This window comes from Lissotriton vulgaris, chromosome 10 (genome assembly GCF_964263255.1).
Source record: "Lissotriton vulgaris chromosome 10, aLisVul1.2, whole genome shotgun sequence".
Classification (NCBI taxonomy): Eukaryota; Metazoa; Chordata; class Amphibia; order Caudata; family Salamandridae; genus Lissotriton; species Lissotriton vulgaris.
This window is the reverse complement of record NC_141698.1, coordinates 803,077,507-803,096,149: the sequence shown is the minus strand read 5'-3', so window position 1 is coordinate 803,096,149 and position 18,643 is coordinate 803,077,507. Positions and strand designations below refer to the sequence as shown.

The window sequence follows — 18,643 nt, the reverse complement described above, 5'->3', positions numbered from 1 at the left end:
ATCAAGTAACTCTCCACCAGGACGAAGTCAGATGTTTTTAATAATTAGAGCTAAAAATTAGTAACACTCACCGTCGTCTGGTCCGTCGGAGGAGAGAACACTTGTGATTGTCTAGACATTGCACACCTGCTGTAAACAGCTGCTAACGCTACTTTGGAGATTTGTGGCTGTGAATGTAACCCCCCCCCCCCCCCCCAACACTCACAGTTGTCTGGTCCGTCGGAGGGGAGAACACTTGTGATTGCCTCCAGGCGTGCATGGGAGTTCACCAACTCAGCCTTCCAGTCACATCCCTTGACTCCTGAGCCAATCTAGATGTTGCACACTTGCTGAAAACAGCATGAGAACAGCACAATGATTGGCTCGGTCAGTGGCTGCCAACGCTCCATTGGAGACATGCATCTGTGGATTTTATCCCCCACCCTGGGGTCTTAGCATTGCACAAAGGCGAGGGTTCAAGTCTGCAAATAGGCACAGTGGCTTGCTATAACTAGCTTGGGGTTTGGCTCTCAGATTGGGCTAATGCAAATATTCACTGAAAACATCTGAACTTCCAGGCCAGGAACGTCATACACTCGCTAAGAAAGCTGAGTCAACATCTGCTGAGACCCACAGTGGCCCCAATACTGAAAGCATTAAAAGCAAAACTGCTTCCAGCCATCAGTTATGGTCACCTGGCCTTCCAAGGATCAGTAGATGTCTTTTTTAACCAAGCCCAAGCTAAAGCGTATAAATCAGTACTGCTTGCTCCTCGGGATGCCAGGAAATCAAAGCTTAGACGGTAGCTTGGACTTGAGAGGCCAGACCTGACGTGCCAGGGGGACCTTATAAAGTTATACCTAAGGACCCTGAGGGCCCCAGTGGACTCCTTAAGACACCGATTGAGATCCACCTTTGAGAAGGTAGGGACAGTTGGAATCTCAAACTGGGCCTCAGTATCAATACTTTGAAGATAGAGGCAGCTAGTCTGAGACTCCTGGAAATTTCACCTACAGCCTGGAAGAGAGCAGTAAACAAGCAAGTTCGAGAAACATCCTTTGCACAAGACATCAAAGCCCTCCGCTCTAGCTCCAACTTAGAGCCATTGAACAAATCATACATGCCGGGCAAAGCCCAACTCTATCTCAGTGAGGCCCTGACACCAAAAGTCCGTTGCAAAATACTTTTTATAAAACTAATAACGCTACGTATCACTGACTTCAATCCAACATGGGCACATTAGGGGGAAAACATAGACTGCAGGCTGTGCTCCTTTAGGAAGGAATCCTGGTTGCATCTTCTGTGCTGCTGCCCTAAACTAACCAATGACCGCAGGCGTCTTCTCTGGCCGATTTGTATTGTCAATGGGGCAAAGACCTGCAGAAAGGCCTCAGCCATATGCTTCTCCAAGTCAACGACAATGAACTTAGCGAGAATAGGGAAATGTACGCACCTGATTAGGATCCCTTAAAGGAGTCACAAGAATGCAACTTTGTTCCTGCAACGGACATACCGAATGATGTCGAAGCAACTAGGGCGGCCCCCGAGAGAAACTAAGGGGTACCACCAAGCTGCCCAAAACTTTAAAGTTTGAGCATTTTAACGTTTTAATGAATCGTTTTAAGCAAAAATGAATTATGAATAATAATGGGGTTTGCACTTTGCACCCAAAGCTCTATTGTTTTTACTGTAATGATTTTAATGAATCGATCAGTTAATAAAATTCATACTAACTAATAGTAGGTGTGCATGTCTGGCTGGTCAGAGCAAGGCAACCGTCCAACTCGACATGCACACTTTACCCCAAGGACGCACAGCTATGCTACACTCAAAAATTCAAGCTCCAACCCCCACCCACGTCCGACTCTGCTGGCTCTCACCTGACTCTGTTCTGAAGCTGATAAACAATGCAATTGTTAAAATTATTATTAATATGGGGCTCGGGGGCACAGGCATTGCTCCCACGCCTCAATAAAGAAATCGCCACTGGTAATATATGTGACAAAGATGAGTCCTACTAACCTGCCTCGGCGAACAGGAGGACGTGAACAAAAGACTGTTCGAATTTTGTCTGAGAGGGGCTTATCTGGAGTCCGAAGGACGAGATTCTCTGTCAAAACGTGGCGGCTATCCTGTCTGCCGTATTACAAAAGCTGTTGGCTATAACGCACATGTAATTTGGTGGACGTGAAATCCACCACGTGCTTGACAGAGTAATTCTGTCAGCCAAACTGCAAATAAGGCCCAGAGTGAGGAATAGTGAAGCATAAAACGAAATCAGAAAAGCTGGGCCTAGCCTTGTGCCACAGTATGTGATTGATTCAAATTAACTTGCGAGAACAATAACACTATCTGGGGCTACCTCATGAAAGCAAACGTTTTACTGCTAGTGTAGTGCAACTGTAGGCACTCGGTTTAGACCACAATACTCTGAGAGAAATGTTGACACTAGTGAAAGTGCTAAGATAACATTCTCTTTTTAACTATGGCAGACACGTAAGATGCTATTACTGAACGCTAAGCTTCTATATCGCACTGCAGTAATATATATGTCCCAGTTAATGACCAAAGTCAACATTGAAAATGACCTTTAACATGGTCAAAAAAACACAACGTTGTGTCTTGCATATTTTGTAATATAATGAACACGCACAGTACATTTATTCAAGCATTCTTTTAAAGAAGTGAATGGACAACAATCGTACCTTGCCTGCACTTTGAAGCTGTTTTTTATCTCGGTTGGCGAAGCCAGCGAGTGCACTGGTTTCAAGCATTCCAGCAACTGCTAGGACCGGTGCCATGGCCAGGATCAGCAGCGTCATCTCCCATCCAAACACGAAGCCAAGGATCACCGACAGTCCCATGCTGGCAATGTTTTGGGAAATTAGGCCAAGCCTGGAACCAGTAGCCTTCAAGACAAAACACAATATCAATGTTTAAGCTGCAGCAACTCACTCATTTAAAAAACAGAAGGTACACGCATAAGAATGAACTTTCCAAAAAGAGGGTCATTTTGAGTTAATTGTCAAACTCACTATTTTACTATCAACATATCAACCTATTTAAACAAAGCATGGCTCAGTTATTTGAAACTCTCAATACCTGAGTTTAAATTATGTCCTCAACTATAGAAGAGAGACCCCCTCCACCCGGTCCACCTCTGAGCCTCCAGCGACAATAAGGCTCCCAATTGCAGTACCCGAGGCGGAACACTTCAAAAGAGCAGAAAGGGTGAGCCACGTACAAGACAAGGAAGGTGCTACTGCGAGCTCAACCAATCTATGTCCCAGCCCTGACCTCTAGGAAACATAAAAGCAGGTTGATGGTGAAGCCAACAAGGAGGCCTATGTGTGAAGACAAACAATGAGCATATGTGTGAAAATACAGGGTTGTCTAGAACAACGAACCTCACAAAAGAATGCTCTCAGAGGTTCACCACTGCCCCAATTGCCACACCCCAGGGCTAATATACTAACAGGGCCAACACACAGGAATCATCCCACACTAAATTCAGAAAGCTAGAAGGGCTAAAGACCTGGAACCCTTCCCTGAATGACACATGAAATAGGTCAAGATGGCAGCCGTGGTCCATGCAGGTAACAACGGTGGGGCCGGGTAAGAGGGGATTTCGAGAGACGATGTAGAGGGAAAATTCATTATTTATTTAATTTTCCCTCAGCATCGTCCCTCGAAATAACCCCTTACCTGGTCCCACCGCTGTCACCTGCACGGACCGCAGCTGCAAGATGGGCAAGTAGGTTGTATGGACCAGCAACACCGACCCAAAGCAAACTGACAAAGAACTGCAGGGTGCCCACTCAGTTGAAAAAACACAGAGACGGAATTTAATCTGGTCCTGGAAAGAAGAACTCGGAAGCCTGAGATTCTAAATTCTATATGGTCACCAGATTCTAGATCAGAGGACCTAACACCACCTCGTAGAAGAGAAACTAAGCCTTCTTTGTGCCTTAAACCTTTCTGTGTCCATAGCTGGAGGCTAAAGAAAACAAGCAATTACAATGCAATCGGTCTCGCCTTTTGGACCTTATAAGTATTCATCCATGCAGCCATAGACTTAATACAATCAATAACAATAAAAATAGCCAATTAAACCATGCTGATCAAAAATGAATTGACTTTTTCTGCTTTAGGAAAAGATGCTCTTACCACAAAACTGCAGAGTACCAATACTATTGACTTCATAAAGATGACCAATTGAGTCAGTTGTGACAGGATTCCAACCCATGTCTTACCAGGTTATAATAGGATGCAAATTATAACATGGATACCTGTTACATGCAGATTACACCTTCAGTAGTGAGCGCTTAGCCTTTTTACCAATGGGCCAACACATTAATAATCACCTGGTATACTATGGCCCGTTATCTTGGGCTCGCACTTCCATTTGCTAAAAGAATACAGTTGGCTTTATATGGATTATTTTTGTATAGATCAAGTGGGCTTTGTAGATTTAAAAAAAACTGACTGGTATTCTGTTAGTTATTGAAGTCTAACCCCTCTTCACTGAGCCAGCTTTGCACTTACACTATCCAGTAACACACCTTGGACCGATATTCTTACTTTGCTACATCTTCATTGTAAAACCACATTGACAATTATTATTATTATTATTATTTAGCGACTTGTAAAGCGCCTGGTGACCCGAGGGCATCCCCCGCGCTATGAAGATTTGTTATCCAGATGAGAGGGAGAAGGAAAGAGGGCTTTATTTGGGAAATAGAAGGGTGTTAAGTTTTTTTCTGAAAATCAGATAACTGGGTTCCAGTCTGAGGGAACGTGGGAGGGAGTTCCATCCAGTGGACGCTTTTACAGAGAAGCGTCGGCCTCCGGTACGTGTCCTTTTGAATTTGGGGATGTTGGCTAGGTGCTCGTTCTCGGACCGTAGAGCTCTGGGTGCTTTGTATGGAGTAACCAGGTCGCTGAGAATCGCAGGTCCCGAACCGTTGATCAGTTTGTATGCCGTGCACATGGCTTTGAATTCCACCCTTTGGCGGACAGGGAGCCAGTGCAGGGCCTTGATGGCAGGTTTGGCTGACACTCTGGAGGGAAGGTTCATGAGTAGACGGGCTGCTGCATTCTGTGTTCGTTGCAGTCTCGCCAGGGTAGCCTCGGGCGCTCCCAAATAGACCATATTACTATAGTCCAACCCTGACAGTATGAGCCCTTGGACTAGTAATTTCCTGGACGCGGGTGGAAGTAGGGGAAGAATCCTGCTGGTAGTGCGCATAAGCCCAAAACAAGTACCTGCAGTTTTGGCCGCATGCGTCTTCATTGAGAGGTCGGGTTCTAGCCAGACTCCGAGGGTCTTAATTTCGTGTTTCGGGATGGGGATTTCCCCGAACACGTCTGGCCAGACCGCTGGGGGGATGGTCACCCATTGTTTACCCATGAGCATCACTTCGGTTTTTGAGCCGTTTAATTTTAATGATGATGCACACACCCAACCGTGGATATCAGTGAGGCAGTTAGCCAGGTTGTCTGGGTGGTCGTCTAGTTGGGATAGAGAGACGACCAGTTGTGTGTCATCGGCGTAGCTCACTATTTTCATACCGAATGGTGTCACTACGTCTTCAAGGGGGGCCATATACGCATTAAAAAGCGTAGGGCTCAGGGAGGATCCCTGAGGGACCCCGCTCGTGAGGGGGAGGGTGGACGAGTGGTAGTTGCCGTCCCATACCTGGAACGTGCGTCCGGTGAGGAAGGACTCTATCCAGCTGAGTGCCGTCCCGGTAAGCCCTGCTGTCGCCAACTGATGGAGAAGGACACGATGGTTGACTGTGTCGAAGGCTGCGCTAAGATCCAGGAGGATCACTGCCACTGACCCTCCTGAATCTAGAATGCGCCTTGCCTCCTCGATGACGGCAATACTAACTCAACATTAAATGTTTGAAAAAGATGCCTCAAATTAGGTAGCGAGTGACAGCCTTTATTTAAGTTTTAATTTAGGGAATGTATATATGCCAATCCTAATGCATACTAATCAATCATTCAACAATAATCAGTACTGGCCCTGCCAGCAACTGTCACCATTTGCAAAAGTAATAAACAACATATCTGAACATTTGCATGAGATTTCAATAAGGGGACAGTGCCTCAAGAAGGGCAGATGGGGCATTTACAGTACAGAGTGTAGGACACGTCCCTGGAGGGTCTGTAATGTAAACCCCTCGTCCTTCCTCCTTCCCCGCACCTGTACTGCCCTGAACCCCCTCTGTGACCAAGGCCTTAGTGTCTTGGTGAAGTAGCCATACGAGAGCGCATAGTACGGGCACTTTCAATCTCAATGGCCACAGAAAGCATTTTGTGGGGCCGGGAAAGAGGGAGCATCCTTTTGGGCACATCAATCGTATTTGCTAGTTCAAAAAAAAAAAGGTGCTGGAAAGTTGAAAGTGCTGCCACTGTCAAGAAATTAAACTCTGCCACCCATCAGTGATTTAAACAAATCATCTTCCCGGGGGGTGAAGAGGGCACCCTCACTCCTTTGATTGATATAGTCATAGTAAATGATTACTTCCCTGCAGGTAAACAGCATTTACCACAAATCTTTTGCAATGCATGTAATTACAAGGCAGCTGTTACAACGACTGTGTTGTAACCACCATACCATTATTAAGCAAGTCGTTGTGATGACTTGCGGGGAAATGGTATGCGTGGTTACAGCGCGGTCGTTATAACAACTGCGTTGTAAATGCATGCAGAAAAATGTCACATATTCCTTCCCTGGCAGCCCAAACGTCATTCAGAAAAATAAAAACACCAGTGCTTGTTAGCAAAAGAGTATGTTTGTCACGCCACCACATCTGCAAATGCATGCATTCATTTCACTTTCATGCCACTGACGACCTCAATCATATGCTTCAAATAGCAACGATTGCAGTCCAGTTAAAATGAAGTCTCAGAAAATACATGAAGGGAAAAGTGAAAACAATCAGTGCTTTTTACTAGTGAACTGCGCAACTCGACTTCACTGGCTAGCAGCGCTTGATACAGAGTGAGAAAACATAGAAACACCTACTTTTCTCTAGAGAGCAGTGTGGTCAGATAACGTGCTTCCACAACTTAACACAGTATTTAATCATCAGTGCTTTTTAGCATTTGTTAGTTTATTGACGTAACAACACGCACCCATATGGCCATTACAAAACTGTAAAATCACTCACTCAACGTGCATCTGGTATACTCAACTCTGTTTGTTGTCAGGTGTGCAGCTCGGCTGAGGCAAAAGCAGCGGGAGCATCAGGGAGTTTTTATTTGTTGCATTAGATTAGAGGAGTGTCTTTATAGGTGTTCATGCTCCGAGATATAGGAGTAGTTTCCTCTTTGCCATAAATATACTAACAAAAGGAAAGACAACTAGCCGGCATGTGAAACCCTGGGCAGCTGAGGACAGTGACGTAGGACTATGGCTCAGGGTTATGAAGAAGGAAAGGGGACAGTGAGTAGTCCTAATTAATGCTGAGTGACGGATGGTCAGCCGAAACTAGGTGAGTGTGAAAAAGAGATCTGTAACGAAGGGAAGTGGAATAACAAGCAACAGCTTTAGTCGGTAGGGCAGTTTATTTGCTTTCCATTTAAAAACAACAATACAGAGCAGGCGAAAAGAACAGCACACACAACAAGCAGCTTTTATGCCTAATGAACGCGTGGCGCCAGTGAGACGCCTGCTCCCGAGCAGAATAAAGAAAGTAATTATGACAAGCATGCCGACAGGCGCCCCATGCCGCTGAATGATAGCAAATCTCCCGGAGAGGACCACTTAACTGTAATTCACGCGCAGCACGTCTTCCGGAGAGGAGCGCGTTCACACACCAGAATCTGCGCGTGCCATGGTCTGTCTCCCTTGGGAGGCATCACGCTGACAATAAGTCTCGCTTGCGAGACCTAAAAGTGCCATGCTCCGAATGCAAGTAAAAGTTGGTGTCACGCGTCAAGAGTGCGTCACAAATCTATCAATAAATGTGTATCAAATGTGTGCCAAATGTAAACCAAGGAAGTGAAACCGAATCGTAGTGAAAACGTGTCACGATAGTTACTTAAGAGTGAAACGATAACTCTTTATAGACCCGATATTCCAGCCTGAAATGAGGTTACCCAACGTGTGTCATCGGCAAGATGACGATGTAAAGCATACCTAAAAATACAGCGATGTCAATGAACACTCAGTCTGTTGTCAGATTGTCACCCACTAGGAACCACGCTGCAGGAGCGACGATATTCCCAACTCTCTACCCCGCACAGACTGCAGCCTGCCAGATATTAACAACAAACAACTACAGTCTGAGCCCGGGGAGAGAGAAGGGTAAAAGAAACAAGGGGAAGGAGAAGGCTTCAATGGACCCAGTACGTCTCCAGCTCCCTTTAGTCTCGAGAGAAAGAAAGGACCGACTTCCCACACTGCAGAGGAGAGAGAAGAAACAAGACAATAATCAACATAACCTATATGCCCTTTCTCTCTGCGCATGCAATATTATCTTACAACAACAACCCCTTCTCTCTTTCTTACCCGATGAGGGATTCAGTAGTCCAATATCGGAGACTCCATGAATTGGAACTGGTCTTGAGCCTTCCAAAATAATAGTACCACGTAATTTACCTTCTTAATGGCAAGTGGGGGAAAAAAGTCTTTAGACTAAAAAAAAACCTTGACGATTCATGCGTGGTACGCGTTTAACACCCAATTCCCGAAAACCCGAAAACAGTGGCCACCAAACGAGAAAAACAAACACCGACTAACAGCCGGTTTGTGAAAGCATCCCAAAAACACACAAGGATGCGGATAGAACGTACAACACCCGGATGTAAAGTCTCCGATGTGTTTCTTCAGCCTGCAGGCAGCCGCGCACAGACCATAACGAATCCCAATGCAGGTCCAAAGTGCAACTCGCAATACCCAAGCTTCTGATCACCGGATAGATCTCACGGTAATCTGTCCATTTCGCTACGCAAAGCGAAGCCTCGCTCTGCTCTCTCGAAAGTGTCCAATAATGCACCACACGAACACGGCAGGAAATCCAACGCTGAGATCACGAAGGGTAATGACAAAAAGACAACAACGTGATCGTTTAGAAACCAAGCAAGGAATGCCCAGCCAGGCTTCACTAAATAACGTCACAGGGGCTGAGGAGGGATAGGGGCGTGACCATCTGCATACACATAGAGAGAGGACTAGGGCTCCACCATACCTAATTCCCAACAGTACCTCCCCGCAAAGGCCTCCCTACCGGACGAGGCTTAGAAGGATGACGCAAATGGTACAACCTCACCAACCGAGGAGCGTGAACCCCTCCCGCTGCCTCCCAAGAGCGTTCTTCAGGGGGATAACCTTTCCAATCAATTAGATACATCAATCTCCCACCCCTTCTTCTGGAATCCAGGATAGCATTAACCTCGAACTCCACATCCTCACCTACCACGACAGGGGGAGGGGGGGCAAGACCTGCGTTGTGTTCGTGTACGGTTTTAACAGAGAAGTATGGAAAACAGGATGGACTCCGTACTCATCTGGCAACCCCACTTTCATGGCCACAGGGTTCACCACTTTGATGATTGGAAAAGGGCCCACATACCTAGGTTGCAATTTTCGAGAACCACCTATCCTTAGATTTTTCGTGGATAGCCACACCCTATCCCCAACCCGGTATCAAGGAGCTGGTACCCTGTGTCTATCTGCTTGTTTCTTCATATCGTCCTTGGCCGGCGCTAGATGTTCTTGCGCCCTGTTCCAAATCTGAACTAATGAAAGCCCCAAAGTAGTCACAGCTGGCCCGAGGGTTGAATGGGAATAGCTCTTGGATAAAACCCCATAGAACAGAAGAAAGGGGTCATTCCTACAGCTGAATGCACACTGTTGTTATATGCGAATTCTGCTAACGGAAGAGCCATAACCCAACTACATGTCAATGATGTTACAAGACACCTCAGATACTGTTCCATGGTCTGGTTGCTGCGCTCGGTTTGACCATCCGATTGTGGGTGATATGCAGATGACAAACACAATTTCATCCGTAACGCTGTACACAACTCAGTCCAAAAATGGGAAATGAACTGGGCCCTAAGGTCGGACACAATAGCAGAAGGCAAACCATGTAACCGCACTACAGATGACACAAATATCAGAGCCAATTCCCTCGCTGTAGGTAGCTTTGCTAGGGGAACAAGGTGTGCCATCTTCGTGAAAGAGTCCACAACAAGTATAACTGTAAATCCTGATTCAGATGGTAAATCGGTCACAAAATCCATACTTATCGTATGCCAAGGCGCAGGGGGTACTGGCAGGGGATGCAATAACCCAGAAGGTCTAGTATGAGTTGGTTTATTTATTGCACAAACAGGACAGGCCGCAACAAAAGACTGCACATCTCGTGCCACAGACTCCCACCAAAACCACCGCAGACAGAACTCCTTGGTCTTAATCATACCAGGATGGCCTACTAGAGATGAAGAATGGCACCACTCCAAAACCATTTCCCGAAGTTCAGGGGGGATAAACAATTTATCCTCGTGATACAGCAACCCATTTCTCAAGGAAAACAATGGTTGGGACAACCAAGGTGTAAGATCTGTCTTTCCCATCTTTTGTTGAACGAAGTCATGAAATCTTCAGTAGAAATGCTGCCCACTATCCTGACCTGAGCTATGAAAGACCCCCTCTCCTTCTCAACAACAAGGTCTGCTTGGTTCACATGAATATGGGGTAAGGCATCCGACTTTAGTTGCTGAGCTGCAGGCCTATAAGTAATGATAAAATCATACTCATTGAAAAAAGAAACCCAGCGCATTTGGCGAGGGGTCAAAGCCCGTGCAGAACGAAAGAACTCCAAATTCTTGTGATCAGTAAAGATCGTTATAGGATGCCGAGCTCCCCATAAATGATGACGCCATTCTTCAAAGGATAACTTAATGGCCAACAACTCACGCTCAGCTACGGTGTAATTCCGTTCAGCGGGCAACAAGGTCTTCGAAAAAAAGGCAATGGGATGCATAAATCCCGTCTCCACATCTCTCTGCGACAATACCCCTCCTACTGCACACAAAGAGGCATCAGCCTCAACAAAAAAAGGCAACGTCGGATCGAGATGAACCAAGACAGGAGCCGAAGTAAACCTTTCAATCAACAAATCCAAGGCTGCTTGAGCGAGATCCGACCAAACAAAAGGTACTCCCTTTTCTCAACAACACCGTCACGGTGGCTATTATATCTGAAAAGTGAGATATAAAACGCCGATAGAAATTGGCGAAACCGAGCAATACTTGGATGTCTCTTATGCAGGTCGGGGGCGGCCAAGATGTTATAGCCTCAATTTTCTTAGGATCCATCATGATCCCCTCAGCTGATACTATGAACCCCAGAAACTCCACCATGGATGTGTGAAAGCTACATTTCTCTAGTCTCACGTACAACTGGTGTTCTTTCAACCGCTGCAAAACCTGAACAACATGCACTTCATGTTCCTCAACAGAGTTGGAGAAAATAAGGATGTCGTCAATGTAGACAATGACGCTCACATCCAGATATTCCCTTAACACCTCGTTAATAAAGAACTGAAAAGCAGCCGGAGCGTTACACAGCCCAAAAGGCATAACGCAATACTCATAGAGGCCGAATTTGGTTCGGAAGGCAGTTTTCCATTCATCGCCTTCACGGACACGAATAAGATGGTACGCGCCTCTGAGATCGAGTTTAGTAAATACCGTTGCATGCTTCAGTTGATCCAGTAACACAGGTATTAAGGGAAGAGGGTACTTGTTCTTAATTGTACCCTTATTGAGCGCCCTATAGTCCACACATGCTCGAAGACCGCCCTCCTTCTTCGGAATAAAGAAAATGGCAGAAGACACAGATGAAGAGGAGGGATGAATGAACCCATTCGGTAACATCTCTTCAATATAGTCTTTCAGATGCTGTTCTTCCGGGCCAGACAGAGCATAAATACGACAACATGGTAAAGAAACACCAGGCACCAAATCGATTCGACAATCAAAGGGGCGGTGAGGGAGGAGATCTCTAGCTTTCCCCTTATCAAACACATCACTAAATTCAGAATAGGGTTCAGGGACCTTGATCTCTTCTTCTCCACTTCCACCTGTCCCCACTGCACAAGTCAACGGTGTTATCCAATCTGTAGCAACCTTGTAACAACATTGTAAACAGTGAACGGTGTCAAGAGTCACTGTTCGCCTAATCCAGTCTATTTTAGGATTGTGTGTCTGCAGCCATGGTACACCCAAAACAACACCAAAGGAAGGAGCATTGATTAAATCGAATCCTATTTCTTCTGAATGACCGTTCTCACAAATCATACACAGAGGTTCAGTCTGCCGCGTAATGGTCCCAGAGGATAATTCAGTACCATCTATGGCTCTCACGGGCTCTGGCTGTTCTTTATAAACCCAGGGAACGCACATCTTCTCTTCTAACTTGATATCTATAAAATTCCCAGTGGCGCCAGAATCCAATAATGCAGAAACCGGAGCCCTATGGCTGTTAGAAATAACCAAACATACCGTGATGGTAAAATGTCTCGGAACCCTCTTCACTATCCCGGATATCTGATAAGGAGTAATAACCTCAGATTCCATCACCACCACCTCCTTCTTTACACAAGCCACGGCCTTACGAGGAGGCACATTAGATGGTTTCACAGGACATTCCCTAGCATAATGTCCTCCTTGTCCACAGTATAAACACAGGTTGTTTGTGCGACGCCTTTCCTTCTCTACATGACTCAGGGGACCCTTTACTCCGCCTATTTCCATCGGTTCAGGTACCTCTCTCTGTTCTCCGGAGCCTCGTAACTCACTCCGAACTGGCATGGGTCGAGACACAGGGAATCTATTTCTTTCCCCCCGTCTTTCCAACAACCTGTGATTCAATTTTACAACCAGGTCAATAAACTCTGTACAATCTTCAGGAGGGTTAACCACCTGGGACACCACATCCTTTAATTCTTCGCATAACCCCTGATAGAACAATGAGGTTCTCTTGTCTGCTGGCCAATGCGTCTCCGACACCAGTCTATTAAAGGTAGACACATAGGTTAACAAATCTTGTTTACCCTGTCTTAGTTTTAGCAGCTCAGCGTCGCTAGCTTGCATGAATGCATGTTTAGCGAAAAGACTACGTATTAGTTCCTTAAATGATTCATAATTATTCAACACAGGGTCGTCATTTTCAACTAAAGGTACAGCCCATGTAGCTGCAGTCCCTGCTAAATAAGAAATCACAAACGCCACTTTTGCGGAGTCGTTAGGAAAGGTAGTGGGTCTACACAAAAAATGGAGATGGCACTGATTCATAAAGACCGCATATTTATTTGAGTCACCTGTGAAACGCTCTGGAACAGCCAAAGGAACAGGAGTAGGAGTAGTGACATTAACAGTCATAGGGGTGCCACTACCTCCAGCTCCCCTATCGTACTGGAATGTTGCAGGTTGAAGCACAGATTTACCCATCCCCCAACCTCCCTGATCTCTCGACCTGGCCGTACTTAATTCCTGGCATAACCCCTGGTTCTCCTGTTTTAGATCCTGCAACTGCATCTGCAATGCTGTGATGGCCCCCATAAGTTCCTGCATAGAGGGGGCTCTTTCCTCCTGACCGTTATCTGACTTATCAACATCCATCCTCGCTCGGGCAGCGTAACTTTTCGTGGGCTTGGTTTTCTGTCAGATTGTCACCCACTAGGAACCACGATGCAGGAGCGATGATATTCCCAACTCTCTACCCCGCACAGGCTGCAGCCTGGCAGATATTAACAACAACCAACTACAGTCTGAGCCCGGGGAGAGAGAAGGGTAAAAGAAACAAGGGGAAGGAGAAGGCTTCAATGGACCCAGTACGTCTCCAGCTCCCTTTAGTCTCGAGAGAAAGAAAGAACTGACTTCCCACACTGCAGAGGAGAGAGAAGAAACAAGACAATAATCAACATAACATAACTGTAATTCACGCGCAGCACGTCTTCCGGAGAGGAGCGCGTTCACACACCAGAATCTGCGCGTGCCCCGGTCTGTCTCCCTTGGGAGACATCACGCTGACAATAAGTCTTGCTGGCGAGACCTAAAAGTGCCATGCTCCGAATGCAAGTAAAAGTTGGTGTCACGCGTCAAGAGTGTGTCACAAATCTATTAATAAATGTGTATCAAATGTGTGCCAAATGTAAACCAAGGAAGTGAAACCGAATCGTAGTGAAAACGTGTCACGATAGTTAATTAAGAGTGAACCGATAACTCTTTATAGACCCGATATTCCAGCCTGAAATGAGGTCACCCAACGTGTGTCATCGGCAAGATGACGATGTAAAGCATACCTAAAAATACAGCGATGTCAATGAACACTCAGTCTGTTGTCAGATTGTCACCCACTAGGAACCACGCTGCAGGAGCGACAATATTCCCAACTCTCTACCCCGCACAGACTGCAGTCTGCCAGATATTAACAACAAACAACTACAGTCTGAGCCCGGGGAGAGAGAAGGGTAAAAGAAACAAGGGGAAGGAGAAGGCTTCAATGGACCCAGTACGTCTCCAGCTCCCTTTAGTCTCGAGAGAAAGAAAGGACTGACTTCCCACACTGCAGAGGAGAGAGAAGAAACAAGACAATAATCAACATAACCTATATGCCCTTTCTCTCTGTGCATGCAATATTATCTTACAACAACAAACCCTTCTCTCTTTCTTACCCGATGAGGGATTCAGTAGTCCAATATCGGAGACTCCATGAATTGGAACTGGTCTTGAGCCTTCCAAAATAATAGTACCACGTAATTTACCTTTTTAATGGCAAGTGGGGGAAAAAAGTCTTTAGACTAAAAAAAACACTTGACGATTCATGCGTGGTACGCGTTTAACACCCAATTCCCGAAAACCCGAAAACAGTGGCCAACAAACGAGAAAAACAAACACCGACTAACAGCCGGTTTGTGAAAGCATCCCAAAAACACACAAGGATGCGGATAGAACGTACAACACCCGGATGTAAAGTCTCCGACGTGTTTCTTCAGCCTGCACGCAGCCGCGCACAGACCATAACGAATCCCAATGCAGGTCCAAAGTGCATCCTGCAATACCCAAGCTTCTGATCACCGGATAGATCTCACGGTAATCTGTCCATTTCGCTACGCAAAGCGAAGCCTCGCTCTGCTCTATCGAAAGTGTCCAATAATGCACCACACAAACACGGCAGGAAATCCAACGCTGAGATCACGAAGGGTAATGACAAAAAGACAACGTGACCGTTTAGAAACCAAGCAAGGAATGCCCAGCCAGGCTTCACTAAATAAGGTCACAGGGGGTGAGGAGGGATAGGGGCGTGACCATCTGCATACACATAGAGAGAGGACTAGGGCTCCCCCATACCTAATTCCCAACATCTGTCACCGCAGACCGCGTCTCCGTTTGTTAAACAATCTGTGTGAAGAAACCCGTAAACTATCAGCAGCACGGACCAGTAAAGCAATGAACCAGCAAAATCTGCTGCAAAACTCGTGCAGTCTTACCTTTCGTGTTAAGTGAAGTCAGTTAAACAGTCTTCACAGTGCCTCAATCCGAACGCTCGTGTAACTCCAGCGTGTATCCCGGTGTCCCCGGATGTAAACCCACATGCAACCAGAAGTAGAACAAGGAACACAAGGACAACAACAGAAGTATAGGAGATCGAAGTTGCCCAGGCTGGAAAGTCTAGCCACCGTTGCAAAGAACTGTGTCAAAGTTAACTGGCAGGCGTGGAAGAGCCCAAAGTGTAAAAATATATCATAGACACAAAAGAAACAAATGAGCAGAGAAGACTGATGGACCTGGAGCATTGGGACATGGAGTCAGGTGAAGACGAATACTGCAAGAATATCACCCAGGCAAAAACCGCTGTAATCCCAACTACTGGAAGATAACCTTCTTCACAAAAAATATGAGCCGCATTTTCCAATTAACATGGCAATAAATTGGCCAACAAGTGTCTATGCAGTATCTTTTAATGGCACATGTAAGACTGCAGTGATCATCTTTATACTAAGCTGCTATCTGTATACTACGCCAGTTAGGTCAAGATGAAATAAACAACCCAATGAGGCATCCACAGTCAAACAGCAGAGGCTTGCACTTAATTAGAGTGGAACTTGGTGCGGATGGTACATCAGGAAGGAGCCATCTACACAGCAGACCAAGAACGCAACTCCTGTAGTGTCACTGAAAAACACTGAGGGTCAGGGCTAAGCCCATCACCTCTGCTATTCATTCTACTGAATTCTTGGAAACCCAGTAGTTTATTGTGTCTCACGGAGGAGCATACTGCTCTGATTTTCTACTGCCCAGCTAGTTTAAGCAAATGAAACAATACACATTCTCCACATTGTGCACGCCTAGGAGTTACTATATTTGTTACACAACTCAACCAAAATGTGAGCAGAACAAATCGAAAAAACATACGTACTGTTTGGATTTGTGAGGCATCGGTGGCCAGCCGTGTTGTTAAAGCACCTGTGCTGTTGTTCTTATCATCAAACCAGGCTATTTCCTGTAAAACACATGACACATTGTAGTGAGAACATTATGGCAAGGAAGACGTTGTTGTAGTACCATTACACAGTCAATGCAAGCAGTGCTCAGGATCTGTCCACTGACCTGATGAAGCATTGCTTTGAAAGCCATTCGTCTTAGTCTCATTGTTAGGACTTCTCCCGACCGTCCATAGAAGAATCCCTGAAATAAAAAAATAAGGTTATTACGTGTTCGTAGACCATAACATACATACCAACTCTCTACCAAGTTACATCTTCAAAATGCAAACTGATTTTTCCCGGCATGCTACTTCCAAATTGTTTTCCTCCATACATTTCAAATGTCTGCATTTCAATTGTAATTTTGAGATGCACTCCACAGTATGTGCAGCAACGAATGTGTTTGGTATACAGGTTCTTTCTAAAATTTCAACCAGCACCTGTTATGACACTAGTACACCAGGAAGACACTAGCTTGCGAGGTCTGACTAGGAATAAGGGACTTGTTGATGAACACGACTAGCAGACAAATAATTACCATTGATAACTCGCAGGGTTAGGATCCCAAAGCAGCAGTTTGTAACTTTAAGTAAGGGATGTTTTTTTCCTTCACTCGAGGTGCCGAGCAAAGTTGGGAATCTTTGCCCTTGGTGAAGGCCAGAGAAGGTGCCCGACATCACCTCTAGTGAAGCCACATGCACGTATGTGGTGGATGGCGCAATCTGGCTTGCAAAAGCATAAAGAGAGAGGCGCAGGGAGCGCAAGATGGGGCGGCACAGTGGGGTGCATGGATAGGGCAGGTGGCGGGGTGTGGCTCAGAAGAGGACACTGTACAGGGTTTGGAGGACTTACTAAGTTTCTCACTGTACGAGTGTTAAGAAGGCAATGGAGGGAAGTTTTCAATTAAAGCCAATAAACCTGCTACCCACTATAATGTTATCTAGCTATCCCTAAGAACCATTACACCTAACTGCAGAGCATGAGTTGCCGCCCTCCCTTGTAAGAATTGGGCACAATGCAGTTCTTGCAGACAAAGCCGGTGGGCATGCCCTAAAGGCACTGGTCATGGGACAATATCTGTAGTTGTGTCGTGTAACCAGGACTCATGTTTGCAGAACCTCTAAGCATGGACTGGGGCCATCTCTTGTCGCTAACAGGGACAGTGTCAATGGTCACTGTTTGTGGCTATTATGCCATCGTAGTACGGCCTACGATCTTTAGCCACGCCCACTGCTCAACACCTACATCACAAAATGTGCAAAGAATGGGCTGCAAAAAAGCTCAGTGGGTAATAGACACAGGCTTGGTCTCCAACCAGGCCCTGCAGACAATTAGCATACCTGGAGTGCCCACGTGCCCTGTGTCCACGCCCATGTACACTGGGAACAGTATCAAGCCTCTAGAAAGTTAAAGAGGACTGCTAAGGTTTTCTGACCGCACCTGCATAGGCACCATGTTGCAACTTCAGCAAGTCATAACTTGTCGCCGGTCCCTGCGTAAGACATGACGTTCAGCTATGTCATATTTTCGGTATGCCTCTCTTTGTGTATTTTATTATTTGTGTTCAGTAAACCGACAACGGGGTCCCCGGTATCTATATATTTTGTATTTGTCTAATTCTATTAGAAGGTCCAACATGTGTGAATCCTGGAACCAACATCATGTTGTGCTTTTTTAATGGCATCTTCTGGTGTGCCCTAGACCACCCTGGTGATCGGGGGTGCTCATCCTGTATCCACGTGGACCCGGACAATGCGACTGGTTTAAAAAACTCTACATGGTTATTGGATAAACCATTTGTCCTAAAACCCTTTGAAATGCCCACCATAGATTCACATTTTGGTCCTCGAATACCAACTGCCAAACATCAATAACATTGTTGGCCCAACACCAGAGGAAGTATTTGCATCGAAATAAAAAGTGGACCACTTAGCTTAAGATCTATTATTATGCCAAGGTTAGAGGTGAACTATCCAGAGGTTTTAGTGTTATTGCTTCCCAAACACCACTGAAGGATTCAGGCTGGCAAAGGTAACTGTAGAATTCCCTTAACATTTATAATGTCCCTCATCTAGCAAAATCTGCACAGAACTTCCAAACATCAAACTTAGGTGTACATATATCTTTTCCAAACATTGAGAAAGAGATGTGAT

General features: G+C 45.7%; 1 protein-coding gene across 2 annotated transcripts in view; it reads right to left on the bottom strand.

The window, feature by feature from the left end:
• The window catches only part of LOC147688813 (ATP-binding cassette sub-family B member 5-like), a 973,135-nt gene that overhangs the window by 134,200 nt on the left and 820,292 nt on the right, over nucleotides 1-18,643 (bottom strand). For both annotated transcript variants that reach the window (XM_086941722.1, XM_086941721.1), the window contains 3 exons: nucleotides 16,615-16,692; nucleotides 16,424-16,507; nucleotides 2,685-2,888 (listed from right to left, as the gene is read on the bottom strand). In XM_086941722.1, the coding sequence (XP_086797848.1) occupies nucleotides 2,685-2,888; nucleotides 16,424-16,507; nucleotides 16,615-16,692 (366 nt within the window). The remainder of the gene's footprint in view (nucleotides 1-2,684; nucleotides 2,889-16,423; nucleotides 16,508-16,614; nucleotides 16,693-18,643) is intronic.